We start from the raw sequence: 14,025 nt of genomic DNA, 5'->3' as shown, positions 1-14,025 counted from the left end.
TGAGAATGCAAAATGCAGTAGAAAACCAGCATGTGAATCTTTGATCAGAGTAGTTATCTTCACCTAGATAATTCATATCATCTTTGTGCACTAATTACATGCAGGAACTCCTTTCTTTATGCTGTGAAGTGGAAAGAGTTCAGCTGTCAGCAGGACACTGCCAAGCAACCAAGTTGTCTCTGTCTTTTCAATGCTTGAACTTGAATTACAAGCCTTTTGTTATCATATACCCAGTTACAAAGTCATTAAAAATTCTGTATGAAGTAGCATATTACTTCTTAAACTGGTTGTAAACCATGGTAGCTCAAAGAAACAAGACAGGATGTGTTGTAGACTGATACGTAGTCACTGTGTGATGTTAAAGGCAGCTTGCTTTTCAGCTTGATGCTAGTAAAACCATTTTACTGTAACACAAGAGCAACAATGTTGTATCAGTATGTAAATATTACCTACTTCCAGAGTAACTACCTGAAGACTTATGCAAGCTGCTACTATGAACAGAATTTAACCTGTTTTTTTTCATTGTCATAGAGTGGACTGAAAGGGAATTGGCTCAGTTTAACAAGACATTGTTTTAATGAGTTGGCTTCTACAGAAAGGCAGAAAGATATACACCTCCCCACACACCCCCCCTCCCGTTCATGTTGTTATTTGATACCGTCTTTGAAATGATAATAAGAACATTAAAGTCCTGTTCTTGAAAAGGTGGATGCTTATTTAGTTGACATTACTGACTATCTAGGACAGTAGTAATTAATGGTTTATGTTCTCCCAGCTGGCACTAGATAAAGAGCTCATTGACTTTGGCAGCCATGTGGTGGGAGAGACAATTTCACGGACCATCAGCCTGACAAACAGTGGAGCTTTGGGAACAAGATTTAAAGTTCAGGCGTCAGCAGGTGACAGTCGTACATGCAGAGCAACAGCAAAATCTTCTCCTGGAAGAATGGTAGGTTGAAAAGCATTTCCCTGAATTGATAGAAACATTCTGCTGGGCAAAGTGTGGTAGAATCATACAGAATCTTAGAGCAGCTCAGGTTGGAAGGGACTTTGGAAGATCATCTAGTCCAGCCTTTAGTAGTTTGTTTATGTTTGGGTTGGCGTATCGTAGTATAATCTGTAAACCCCAAATATCACAAGACAAATTTAAGAACAGTTATTTTGGGGGAAAGGGGGAAACCAGCAACAATAATTGTTTTTAACATTTTAGTCATTTATGTCATGATTCCTATTTTCTCCACATCCAAGAAAATTAGGAAAAAAAAAAAAGAGGAGATTCTGACAGAGTAATTTAAAATCCCAGTTCCTGGGCTTCAGAAAAATGCAAACTGTTGCAAAATTGGCGATAAAGTAATGAGAATTGGGAGCAGTAGCCTGTCATCTTCCTTTAAAATTTTAGAGTTGTTCAGATTTTCTATCAAATAAGGACAGTCACGGTTATGGACAAGCTGTTGTTAGAAGGGAGGAAGTCTTCTTAGTCAAACTAAGAATTACATTGAGGGCCGTTGCCTGAAAACTATAATAATAACCCATGTTAAAAGAATTGAAGGAAGATCTCTCAAATCAATAGTGGAATGAATGCAAATGATTGTAATATTGTGTCCTCTGGAATGTCCTGGGTGGGAATGAAGCAGAGAGTGTTGAAGAAACATACCAAAACTCAGACACTTGGTGCGGAGCTGACAAAATGTGTGGTGTTAGACCTGGTATTGATTGCTCCTACAGCATGCCAATTCCAAAGTTGACAGAAAACTGAGGAATCTTAACAGCTGTACGCCTCCATGTAGTAGATAATTTTAAGTGAAAAACACAAGGAAGCATGCATAGTCATCTTTGCATGTCAGCACTGCGGGGCAGATTTTTGAGAAGACTGAAGAGCTTAAGTCTGCAGATGTAATTGCTCCTTTTCTGAATAAGTTGTGGATTTTATTCTTAAAGTGGGGAAGTATTTAGATTTAAAAAAACCCAACACAACCAACAACCCACTGTGGTAGGAACTTGTGCTTTGCAATTCCTGTGTTGATGAATATTATTATCATAAACGTTCCTTTTTCCTCAAGTGCTGCGTAGGTAGTACCCATAAATAGATAGATTTCCCGGGTCCTTGACCAGAGACAAAATGACTACTAGGTTACGTATCTTTGCACTGAAGTGCCTACATGTTCTTCTAAACACTGTGCAGATACTTCATCTTTGTTCCATTGGTGCAGTCTTTAATTTCTTTGATTGTTGAAGAGCAATTGGCTCAGATGGTTTTCAAAATTCTCTACTTGATAATCTAACCCAGTTTTAAGTTCTAAGAAAAGGGATGACCTCTCTCTTGAAAACATCACATTAAATAGTGTGTACAGTGAAAGTGCTGAGCTGTTTGCCATGGTTTTCATACTCTCCTTACATTAAAAGCATGGTTCAAATAAAGAATTTGTGAAATAACGCAGTCCGTATCCATGGTTTTCCTTCTGTATTCTATCTTTTGTAGGTGTGTAATAAACAGAAGTCTAATTTTAGCAGACTTGGTTTTCTGTGTTTCTGCGAGAAAAATGTTAGTTCTGTTAACTGTAAAATAGCTAACGTTGTATTGCTCCCATTATATTATTTACCTGTTTTGGGCAGCCAGCAATAATTAAATCTGCTCATTGATAAAGGTCTAGTAGAATGTGCAGTTTTTAGAAAGTGCAACACTCTTCTCCCTTTACAATGTGAAAGAGTTGCAAGAAAACACAAGTTTGATTTGCAGCTCCTTGATAAAATTGGAGATGGTTCAAGCTAGATGAAGTCACAGTAGAAAATGTTTTTTCTGTGTTTTCTAACAGGTTACTCAACATTTCAGTGACTCTGTCCCTGAAAAGAAAGTCAGCACTAGTCCTGTGACATCTGTAGTTGAAAAGAAGGAACAAATTTGTCCTGACCATAGTGAAGAAATGACCTACAGCGCAGTCCAGGGGGAGCAGCAGGGGGCTGAGCCGAGCCTGAGCGCGACTTCCCCAGGTGAGATGGCTATTTTAGAAAACCGGCAGTGCAGTCTCCCAGGCTAAGCATTATCTGTTTGTAGAGTTTCCTGTGCTGAGCTATGGGATTCAGTTTGCAAAGTTACTCAGTAAATTAAGTAGTTCATCATTCTAGTAGTAATGTTATATTTCCTTGTATGCTGTCTCACAAAAAATGACTAAAAATAACAATCCGACACCATTATATCAAAAGCAGCAGAGAATCTCACTTCTCATTAGTGATCAACAATTCAGTCTCAGAAGAATACAGAAACCAACTAGCTTACAGAAACTGCAAAATTGTTATCATTCTTGTCTCGGCAACTGAATACCCGCTTCTCAGAATAGAAATCCACATGACAGGTTTATTTTTATAGTCTGTAATTCTAGGAATGAGGAAGCAGAAAGATGAACCTCCTCAGACATTTTTCATCTCATTCCTTATGTTTACTACATGCTTAATAAAATCCAGTCTTGTAGAAGTAAGACTTCCTTAATTTCTTTATTATCTGTATTCTTTAATATTTCTTCTGGATATTGATCATGGCAATTGCAGGAAACTAAAATTTCCATGAAAAGGTTGTGGGTGGTTTTTCTTTTTAAATCTGGGATCTGTATTGTGAAATGGAGTGATTCTGTAAATGATGGTAACTGTCTCCACAGAACACATACCTTTACAGATGTTTTCAGACCTTAAAACAAACAAACAAACTCCATTGCTTTGGCACACTAACATGTCTTATGACACCTTGATCTTTTTCCTGGTTAATGTGAAGCATACAGTCCACAGTTGGTTTCGTCTCTCTCGTGATGCCTTAGTTTAAGGCACTTCAAAGTGCTGGTGGGAGACTGTTTAATTAAAAAGTACTTACTGCAGTCACTTTGAAAATAAAGTCAAGCAGCACTTTCACTTGCTTTGCAGGTCTCCCTGACTGCATTGCATTGTCCCACTGCAGTTGCTCTTGAAGCCCAGTGCACGCGTTTGGCTGAATTTGCATTCCTTGATGGAACAATCTCCAATATATACTTTATGCTACTGGAACACTAATATTGTTATTCTGTAGTGGAGGACTCAGGTGCTTAGGGTAGACTTCTCGACTAGGACAAAGTTATATGGCCAAACAGAAATTTCCTTCTAGGCATTTATATTTCTACATCATTGGTATACGTTATTGGATTTGCAATGTTGACCAAAATCAATGTACTTCTTCACAGTTTGATATTTTATTTTATTGACTATATGTGGACGTACAGCATTTTGTGGGGTTTTGTTTGTGGTTTTTTTTCCCCAGGACGACTTGGTCAAGATGTATTAAATTCCAGATCAGCTCTAGATACAGACGAAGCACATAATTTAGTGGAACTTGCTGCTGAAGAAACACCCGTTGAAATTATGCTTGGAAAGGTAATGAATATCCCAAGATACAGACAAGATTTTCACTAGTCTAAGCCTACATCAAATAAATTGCTTTGGCTCTGGTGGGAAATGCTTAAGTACATGAGCAATTTCAAGCCCACTGGACTTCATTGTATCACAGTTAATTCACATGACATATTTGCTCTTTCTTTTGATCTATAAAGACTTATTTGAGCTGAAAGGTTCTGTAGAGATTTACATTTCCCATAATTTAACTCTCCTTTTTTTTTTTCCTTTTTTTTTTTTTTTCAAACTGATTTTCCTGCTGAGTTGTTCTGTGGTTATGCAAAGTCTAGTGACAACACAAAAGATGGGACAGGAAGAATGTCTGAGAAATGTCAGACTTGAGCCACATTAAAAAAACTGGGTATGAGAGTCCGTATAGGAGCTCATACTGGCATTGATGGCTTCTGCCTGTGCACACAAGAGGCAGGTGGACCTCATGCTGGAATCAGTAGAGCAGATCTTTGAATGGTAGCACAAGACAGCTTCTCCGTGCTTTAGTTACATATTCACCAATATATGATGGAAACACTTTGGTAAACAACACTATCTAGCTGTCATACGCAGTCTTGCAGTAAAAGGAGACTCTCAGTAAAGTTCTGACCATGCCTGGTTGTGAAACCATGTGTCATGCCGAGTCCTTTCCCCACACTAAACCTCCTGGGGAGCTACTGATACTGACTTTTCCCTTGCATAGCGCATTCAACCTAGTTACAAACTAGGTGTAACAGAGTGTTTGTATAGTATAAGTATATACTACTTCTTTATTTCGATACAACTTATAGCTAACTACAGTAATACAGGCAGATTTTCATTAAAAACATGTTACTTCTTGTTTAGGTTACTGAAGGTGAAATTGGACCCTTCAGCTCAGTCAAACTTCAGATTATATTTGTCCCAGCTATCCCTGGGGATGTGCGGGCAGAGTTTGTGATCATGTTTGACAACCCAGACTGCAAACCAGTGAGTGATTTTGTGCAAGACTTGCTTCAAAACATTGTAAAAAAGAGTTTAAAATCCTCCTACTTCTGCTTTTCTCAAGAATTAAAATTTCTCAGAATCCTGTCTTAGAAACAGGAGACGGAGGTAGGGGAAGATGTGTTCATGAACATTAAAAGAAATAGCAATGAGGTACCATATGATTATGGATTATGTAGTTTGATGGAAGGTAACTTTGTAAATCATGGCCCTTCTTTCTGATGCAGTATGGTTATTAAACCTGTTGATTCTCTTAAACTTCTGTGTAAATAATCCTGATATTCCCATTTCATCAGACATCATGCTGGAAAACATCTAATGTCCTGCAAACAAATATGAAAGTATTCTTCTCTATTCCCAGCCTTCATAGTTTATTTTCTTTCTGATATATCAGAATTGGAAGTATTTAGCATGCAGTAGTGAAACTGACTTGTGAAAGCTGGAAGAGATGACAACTTTAGTTACCACTTCAGCATATTTTGATTCTACACTTTATTGGAAGCCAAATTCTGCCTGGGAACAGTTCACAGAAGCTTGCCAAAAAAATAAAGAAAAACTTCCAAGCAGCTCAGTAGGCCATTCTTGGCTCTCCCCACGGTCTGCAGATGGGGCAGTCTCCAAAAGGAGCTGCAGGTGCATGCTGAAGGCTGCTATGGGTACCCTCTCTTTCAGGATCATTTTATCCAAGTCCGAGCTGTGTGGTCACTGACGTCAGACCCAAGGCCATTAGAGGAATTACAGCACTGTGCTGCCATTGCTGTACTTCTTTGCTGCCTAAACGAGTTGCAGTCGCTTGAGTTTCTGTATTATGGCATGCTCATTTAAGCTAGATGCATGTTAAATATTTCTTTTCAATATCATGGGCAGTATGATATGCCTTAATGTTCTCTGTCAAACAATCCAAACCAAAGTATAATTCTTTTTTCTTCTGGGACACCATAACATCTAGGTTTTATTTTACAAATGATATTCATAGCTTTGCCTAATTAAAGAACCTGTTGCAATATGAATAATAAAATATTTTACTCAGCTGTAGTTTATAGCAGAAATTCTTCCTCTGTCTAGATCAGTAAGAATTTGAGAATAACAAAATTAATTACTCTTGGTTTATGTATTAACAGCTGTGCTTTAGTGCCATTGGAGTTTCTATTGATGTGCCGATTTGGGTGCCCAATTCCAACGTTGATTTAAAGATCTGTATGTATGACCGACTTTATCAGGATTGCATTGTTGTTCAAAGCAGGTGAGCTACCCCTTCATTATCAGCTTCCTTCTCTAGCTAAGTAATGAGATCTTAAGTCCCTAGGTGATGTCTTGAGGTTCCAGCTTGTCATCATAGGAAGCTGAAGAACAGTTTGGGTTTTTTCCTTGGTATTTCAGGAGTTCCTGATTACAAGCCCTCTGAGTTCCACACTTCTGTGGTAATTGGACTTGGGTATCCTACTATCCCAGATTCTCAAGACCAGCTGTAGCTATGGAGTGTCTGGGTCAATAGATGCCTTTCCACTCCTACAAGATTGCCTACGTTGTACCTGTTCTGTGGTATAACTATAGAGTCCCTGGGGAACAGCAACCCCACAGAGTCTCGTCATGTGGAATTTGCACACTAAACTTTAGACACATTTATCTCCCTAATGTTAAGTGCACATTGGATATAACTGATTCAGCCAGAAAATTTTATGAAAGAATATTTTGTTATTTCTCAGCTATTTTACCTCTAATTAAAGTCCATGGGAGACTTAAGATCTGGAAGCCAGCCTTGTGCCAGCTGTTCTTTGAGAAGGTCAATCACCCATCTTTACAGACTTGGGATATGATGCTGGATAAATCACGTCAGTCCTCTTGAATTTACTGTAAAATGGGAAGGGTACAACTTTTCCTAACCCATATAGGCATTAAGCACTGTAGTGGAGTGACAGATACCTTGTAACTACATGGCTAGTGGCCAAATACCAGTTTACAGGGGAAGAAGTAGCCATGTGCTTCGGTAGTCCAAATCAGTCATGTCTGAAGGCTGTATCTGTTTGCACTGTAATTTAACGATAGTATTTCAGCTCATTAGCATGAAATCTCTGGGAGCCATTAGAGCGTGGTTGCATGAACTTTTACTCTCTTAATTGTCTTCAGGTGCTGGGTGTCTTCCCTCTGCCTGATGCAGTCACTACTGAATGCTTATTTTAACAATTTGCATTTCTTAGGTTCTATTTAAATAGGATTGGGGTGGGTTTGTGGGAGGGTGGGGGAGAGATTGGTTCTGTAGGAGACATCCATTCTAAACCTCTTACCAGAATTACAGACTGCAGAGATTCTTCACAGTTGGAGAGAAATGAGTAAAGCTGTTATCTCAAAAATTCGGCTTACAGATATGACAAGCACAAGTTATGTAAGTGATTTTACTTGGTCTAGATAACCCAGGGATAAAACTTATAAGTATAGCAGCAGAATAACTCTCTTAATGAAAACTAAAGATTTCAAGGGGATCCCAAAGATAGAAGCTGTCAAATTGCTTAGGGCAAAACTTTTTAATGGAGGGAAAAATCCTTCGCCAAGTATCAGTAAATTAAGAGCTGTTAATATGTAGTATACTGTCCTTAGTACCTTGGCAAATCAAGTCTTTGATTTATCACCCAATTCTCCATAGTTAGTAAAAATTGTCTTTGTTATACAGTCCTGTGGGCTGAAATTCAAAATATTTCATATACAGGAATATCATGTCTCCACTTTTTATCCCGGAAAAAATAGATAGACTTCATCGATCAGTTAGATGTGGTGTCTGAGAAGTTGCTTCCTCTGGTAGCTACTGAAATTTTTCTGTAGTGTGTATCAGAAAGAGGTTTCCTCATTGTTAACGGTACATGTCAAACCACTTCTTGAACAGAATAAATTTAAATGGCTGAAAATAGCTATAAATTACTATCAGCCAAGAACAATTTCTTAGGTTAGACTAGCAAGTAGCTGTATTGTAATTGCAATCGTGAAAAACGGGGTAAAGGGAGTCTTGCTAAGGTCTGCGGGCTGGAACTACGTACCGAGGATCCAGAGCCAAGGGCAATTATCAGACTGGCAAAGAAGCATCCAAGCTGCTGTCAACATACAAAGATAATAGTTTGTTACAACGGCTTTAGGTGTGAAGCGTGTACCAGCTAAAGAGTTACTACAGTGCTGTCGGTGAACTGCTGCTGGTAGCAACCATGCACTGGAGACCAAAGGTGAGGTTGCCCCAGCCCAGCTGGAAAGACCACTTGTCTAACAGCTGCGGAAATGCCTTAGCTAGTGAGAACTCAAGTTCAGACCCAGTAGATGTGAAATCTTATTAGCATAACTTCTAGAACACACATTCTTTAATTAAATGTTAATTAGATACTTAAATAATCCCGCTATTCAGGAATAGTCTTACAAATTTCTGCTCTAATCCCTAACCAATTATAGAAAAAAAACCCAACAACAAAAAAAACTAGTAACGAGAGGATTCTTTAGATTTTTGAGGCAAAATCCGGCCCAGACCTGAGGGAGATGATGTGTTAGAATAGTCTTTCATTCACCACCAGTACACACAAACATCTGAGAGAAGCAGAGCAGAACAAACTTGCCTGTATCTTATTGCTGTTGCAATCTATGACACTGTAGTCTGTAGCTTAAGTAGAAGATCAAGTTTTCAAGTTAGTTAGCTCTGGCACTTAAGTGCCCCAGCAAGCTCTCTAGAAATCGCAAAATGTTAGTTAATGCTGGTTTTCATTTGGGTTTGGGGTTTGTGTTTGGTTTTTTTTTTTCTCGTCACAGGAGATGGTAATTGGGAAGCATAAATAAGCAGCATAAAGGATGAAAGTGTCTTATCAGAATCTCGTTCAATATAAATCACTTTGCAAAGTAATTTCTCTGGCAGGTTATAATCTGTACTGATTTAATGAAGTAGTATATATTTCTCTTAGATTGTCAACAGTCAGAAATCATTCCAGGCTCCCAGTACCACATGCTCTAGCTGTTGATTTAGAGCAGACCATCTGGACCGACAGCTTGAAAACCAGTCCAAGAGAAGGAAAATGACAAGCTGAAATATTTGTAAATTGCTTGGCAATTTTGCGCATAGGTATAAAATTCCAAAGCAGGGTATGGTTTGTTGCTGTCGTATTATAGCATGGCCAGAACTCAGTCAGCAGGGAGATGTTCCCTGGCTTCCAATAGGCTATTCACAGGGCAAATTGATCACAGGTTTTAGCAGAGGAACTCTATGACTTTTAGCCCTGTAGAATCTCTGCTGCTAGAGGAGATGTTACAAGAGATCTGTGAATTCACATTATTTAAAAGATGTCACCACGGTTTTGGGGAGAAAAACCCAAAGCAGCAGCGTGCTCAATACATTTGTGGCATAAGACACCCCTACAGAGTCTGAGGTTTTTTTTCTGCCTGCACAGGCTTAACTTTTGGTATTGAAGGTTTTGAGATAATTATGATGATGAGGAGGATGAATGGAATTCCCAAACTGGGTACATGTTGATGTTTTAGGTGTATTATGCTCTTTGAGGTTTATTCTTTTATTCTTCTGACTAGAGTCTGGGACATGAAAGTGCTTGTGAGCCACTTAAGCAGCATCTAGGTATCCTTGGCCCTACTTAGGGGTCACTGGTCTTCATTTTCCTGTTTCTCAGGCAGAAAAATAGGTTTTTATTTGTTGCATCCCACCCACCACCAATTGTTATGTAACCGGGATCCGGCATTACAAGATTACTCCTTTTCCATCTTGAGTAGGTTCTGTGCTGCAGCTAGGACCAATTAGGTGCCTCAAACATTAAGTGACTGATTGCTATTGATTCAGATAGTGGGAATATATGTTAGGAGCATATAATTAGCTGATATTTCACAATAATTTGGCTTTGACTTTCCCCTGACCTGACCCCTGTGCTGCACTTTGGTAATTATGTTCCCATCAGCTGTGTATTTTGCTTGAAATACAGCTGGGTTTACTTACAGTACGTCCAAAATCTTGTTTTCTATACTTATCTTAAAAGAGAATACAACTTTGTGATTTTGCTGTAGCAGTCTTACCATGCCTATCGTTTTCAAAGGAAGCTTGGAACGGTTATAATCATAATGCAGAGTAGAGATGCAAGGGGTAGGGGTCAGGGGGGATCAAACTCCAAGAGCAAATGTTGCTGAGGTGGCAGTACAGGGAGCCTCAGAGCCACCTGAGCACATCTGATCTGTTTGCAGAGCAAAAGCCACGCTGCGTTTGAAGTTTGAAGTATGCAAAGAATTGAGTAAGCACCTGGAGCTGCTTCCAAGAACAGGTTACATTCAAGTTCAGTCATCCTTCAGCGTGCAGTTGAAGTTTCTGCCCAGGTAACCTAACAACATTAATCTTCGTGGTATTGAAGACAGTATCTGTAGGAGGCTATCAGTGGAAATCCTTAGCAAATCAAAGTTTTTTCTTCCTTCACACTGTAGCAGGCTGGATGGCACAGTGTTGGTGTCAATGCAGTCCTGTCTCCCCCTCTCTCCCCCTTAAAAGCTGCCAGATGCTCAAGGAGGAAATTAACTTGGATCCCATACCTGTGAGGAAATGCTTTTCCTGCGGTGACAGCAGTAGTGTGAAAATCTGAGCAGTTGCATTCCTGGTAGGCTGCCCCCGTTTCTGTGGGGAAGCTATTCTTATACAAGAGAGAGGCTGTCTAGGCCAGGTGGCTACTTCATGGATCACTGATTAAGTAATTTCTGGACAAGAAGTCCTGTGCTTGCTAATTAAGGTAAGAATGGTTGGGCTTCCTATTCATCTCTCTCTCACCCGTGTACATTTTGCTCCAAAATATGAATGTATTGATCTTGAATTTCATCTGGCGTTTTATGTAGCATCTTCTAAGATGCTAAAACCCTTATCCCAGCAAGTTCCTCTTCTCCGTTTCATGACACATCTACCTATACAAACATAATTCACTCATAAAGAATTCCAGTTTTTAAAAATTTAAATGCAATAGTTCCTGTTGATCACTGTTAATTTCATTTGCCTTGTCATTGCCATCCTAAAGAATTTAGCAGGACATTTCTTTTCAAATACAAATTAAATGATATAGATCTTAATTCTGGTGTACAGCCAAATACTTCAGCAGCTTCTGCATCGATGGCTGCTGCAAACCTGCTGCTTTTTTCATACAGGTTATCTAGTCCCATTGCTGTAAGTATATCTGGATTTTCACTGGTGTGCCCAGCATCTCTGGATCCTAAATTAAGAGTCAAATCACTGATTTTGAACTTTTCACTAGGTTGGGATTCAAAGAACTAAAAGTAGTTACGGTTCTTCCGACATCTCAAATCCTATCAGATTACAACAACAGTAACCGTTATGATGACATTTTTCAGCTCCTAAACTTCAGATGCAGTAAAGCAGTGTTACTGAGTGGACAGAAGCATAGCTTGGATTTAGAACATTAATCTTCCTTTGGAAAACAGGGAAGCTTCAGAAAGGAGATTTGATGAGATTAAGGCTTTTCTGACACACAAAAAAAGTATCTGGCTGTTTCAGTATACAGATCAGTTTTAAAAGACCTACTGCATGGGGGAAGTGTGTGTATGACAGAGAAAGATGAGCTTGCTGTACGGTGATGTGAAGGACTGAGCTAGTGATACGTTTCTGCAAATGTCCGCTCACACACCTAGTATGCTGAGCTACATTAATAGAATACCTATAGGAAAAGTAACACAAAAGAAACACCCATTCAGCAATACGAAGTGAATGGATAGATGCCTGAAGGCTTGGGACGTCCTCCCGAGTATTCTGTGCACACTGAAATGCTTGGTCAGATCTTACAATACTCGTAACTTTCTGGGTGTTTGAAGTAGACATTTTCTGTCTATTTGAAGGCAAGTTCTCTAATCTGCTGACTTTCAGAATTCCCAAATACCACATCTTTTAGTTTTTCTGCATGTGGAACTAGCCCTGCAGATGCTGGCAGTCTAAATCTGATTTGTCTTTCATGCTTCTCTTTAATTGCTTTTAAGCATGAAAATGCTGTTTTCAGAGAACTAGCTGAGGGATTTCAGTATCTTTTCCCCAAGCCATAACAGCTAATTTAGAGTCCATCACTGTGTACATACAGTTACAGTTTTTTCCCCTCTGGATTATTTTGTAATAGATTAATTTCTTCTGCTATTCTAATGTCCTGTGACATGGGCAATGCTGATACTTTATTCCTATCTTGCGTTTCGCTCCAGTTCCTATCTTTAAACAAGTTAGCAATACCTTTGAAGATCACCTTCTAAGGTCACGTTTCAGACTCGCAAAATAAGAGCTAGCAAGATTTCAGATCACCATGGTGACCGAGTGGGTGCTATTTATTCATTAACTATTCTTTAACAATACATTAAAAAATTGCATGTAATTCCAGTAGTAGTAGTAGGAACGTTATCACCGTGGAGACCTCAGAACAGGAAGCGATTCACTCGGATGCTGTAAGACACTATAAATAGACCAGCGAAGCTAAAAATGCTAGAGCTTTTGTATTGGCTTGGCTTCCAGCTCTGAAACTGAGCGTATGATAGCGAGATGCTTCAGCTACAGAAAAATGTGTATTTCTTGTAAATTACTAATCTGGGATATAATCAGACACTATTGGTCTCTAAGTTTGTTTCACTTTCTTTGTCTCTGCTTTGTGATACAGTTGGTTCTGCCTCAGACTGGCTGGTGGTTAACTAACATCAGCGTCAAAAGGAAAGGATTGCCTAGGTTAGGCTGGTTGTGTGCTGTGGTCGCAGCAAAGGTGTGGAAGACTTATATTCTGATTATAAAGTAAGCTTTAAATTTTTCAGAACTTTAAATGACCGGATGGCATTTTAAAACAGGATAAGTATATGCAGACCTCTGTGAGTAACTCCTAAAACTCCCGTGTGTCCAAAATCCTGTCTTTAAAAAAAAAAAAAAAAAATTCACCATTAATGTGTAAGGCAAATTATTCTAACTTCTTTGCTGGACACGCTTGCAATCTGTGCGTACCTGCTCAGAGCAGATTGTCTGGAAATATGCCATTATGCCATTGTATAGGAAATCTGTGACAAGTCCATAATATTACTGATCTGACTGCATCTTCTTTTCCTTGGTCAGAAGGTGGAACTCCATGGGTGACTAATTCTTGATTGGCATTTTCTTCCACCGTTTTCCCCAATACTTGCATATCTCTTGCATACAAGATTTTAGTTAGACTTCACTTCAGTGAAGCATTGGAGATGATGCTTAACTAACTATGTCTGTAAATACTCCTATTTGAGCACAAATACCATGTTAAAATTAGAAGCTGTAAATAATAAAACTTTTAGACCTTAAGTAACAGGTTTGATTTTTTTTTCTTTTTTTTCAGAAATACATCCATTAAAAGTTTATTATTCCATTTAGCTAGGAAATAGTGAAAATATTTTTATTAAACTGAATGTTTGTTTTGTTTTTTAGGCACTCTCTTCCTGAAGATGCAGGGAGCTATTTTAATGAAGAGACAGGAATTCTGGAAGTTCCAGTGGCAATACTCATTGTGGATAAGGTTAGTGATTTCTGTCATGCTGGTTATGAGACTGACAATAGATGTAAATTATTTTAGTGAATGTTCACTTAATGATACCTAATCTGAGATTAATTCTTCACTAGTTGAAGTCCCGTGATAA

The 14,025-nt window shown here is 38.8% G+C and overlaps 1 protein-coding gene across 1 annotated transcript in view; it reads left to right on the top strand.

Annotated features, from left to right (window-relative positions):
• The window catches only part of CFAP74 (cilia and flagella associated protein 74), a 46,384-nt gene that overhangs the window by 18,398 nt on the left and 13,961 nt on the right, over nt 1-14,025 (top strand). The window contains exons 16-23 of the mRNA XM_009889674.1: nt 776-949; nt 2,814-2,988; nt 4,280-4,392; nt 5,248-5,370; nt 5,466-5,493; nt 6,529-6,628; nt 10,594-10,722; nt 13,817-13,904. Coding sequence (XP_009887976.1) covers nt 776-949; nt 2,814-2,988; nt 4,280-4,392; nt 5,248-5,370; nt 5,466-5,493; nt 6,529-6,628; nt 10,594-10,722; nt 13,817-13,904 — 930 coding nt within the window. The remainder of the gene's footprint in view (nt 1-775; nt 950-2,813; nt 2,989-4,279; nt 4,393-5,247; nt 5,371-5,465; nt 5,494-6,528; nt 6,629-10,593; nt 10,723-13,816; nt 13,905-14,025) is intronic.

This window comes from Charadrius vociferus, unplaced genomic scaffold (assembly GCF_000708025.1).
Source record: "Charadrius vociferus isolate BGI_N301 unplaced genomic scaffold, ASM70802v2 scaffold477, whole genome shotgun sequence".
NCBI lineage: Eukaryota > Metazoa > Chordata > Aves > Charadriiformes > Charadriidae > Charadrius > Charadrius vociferus.
This window is presented reverse-complemented; position numbering and strand designations above follow the sequence as displayed.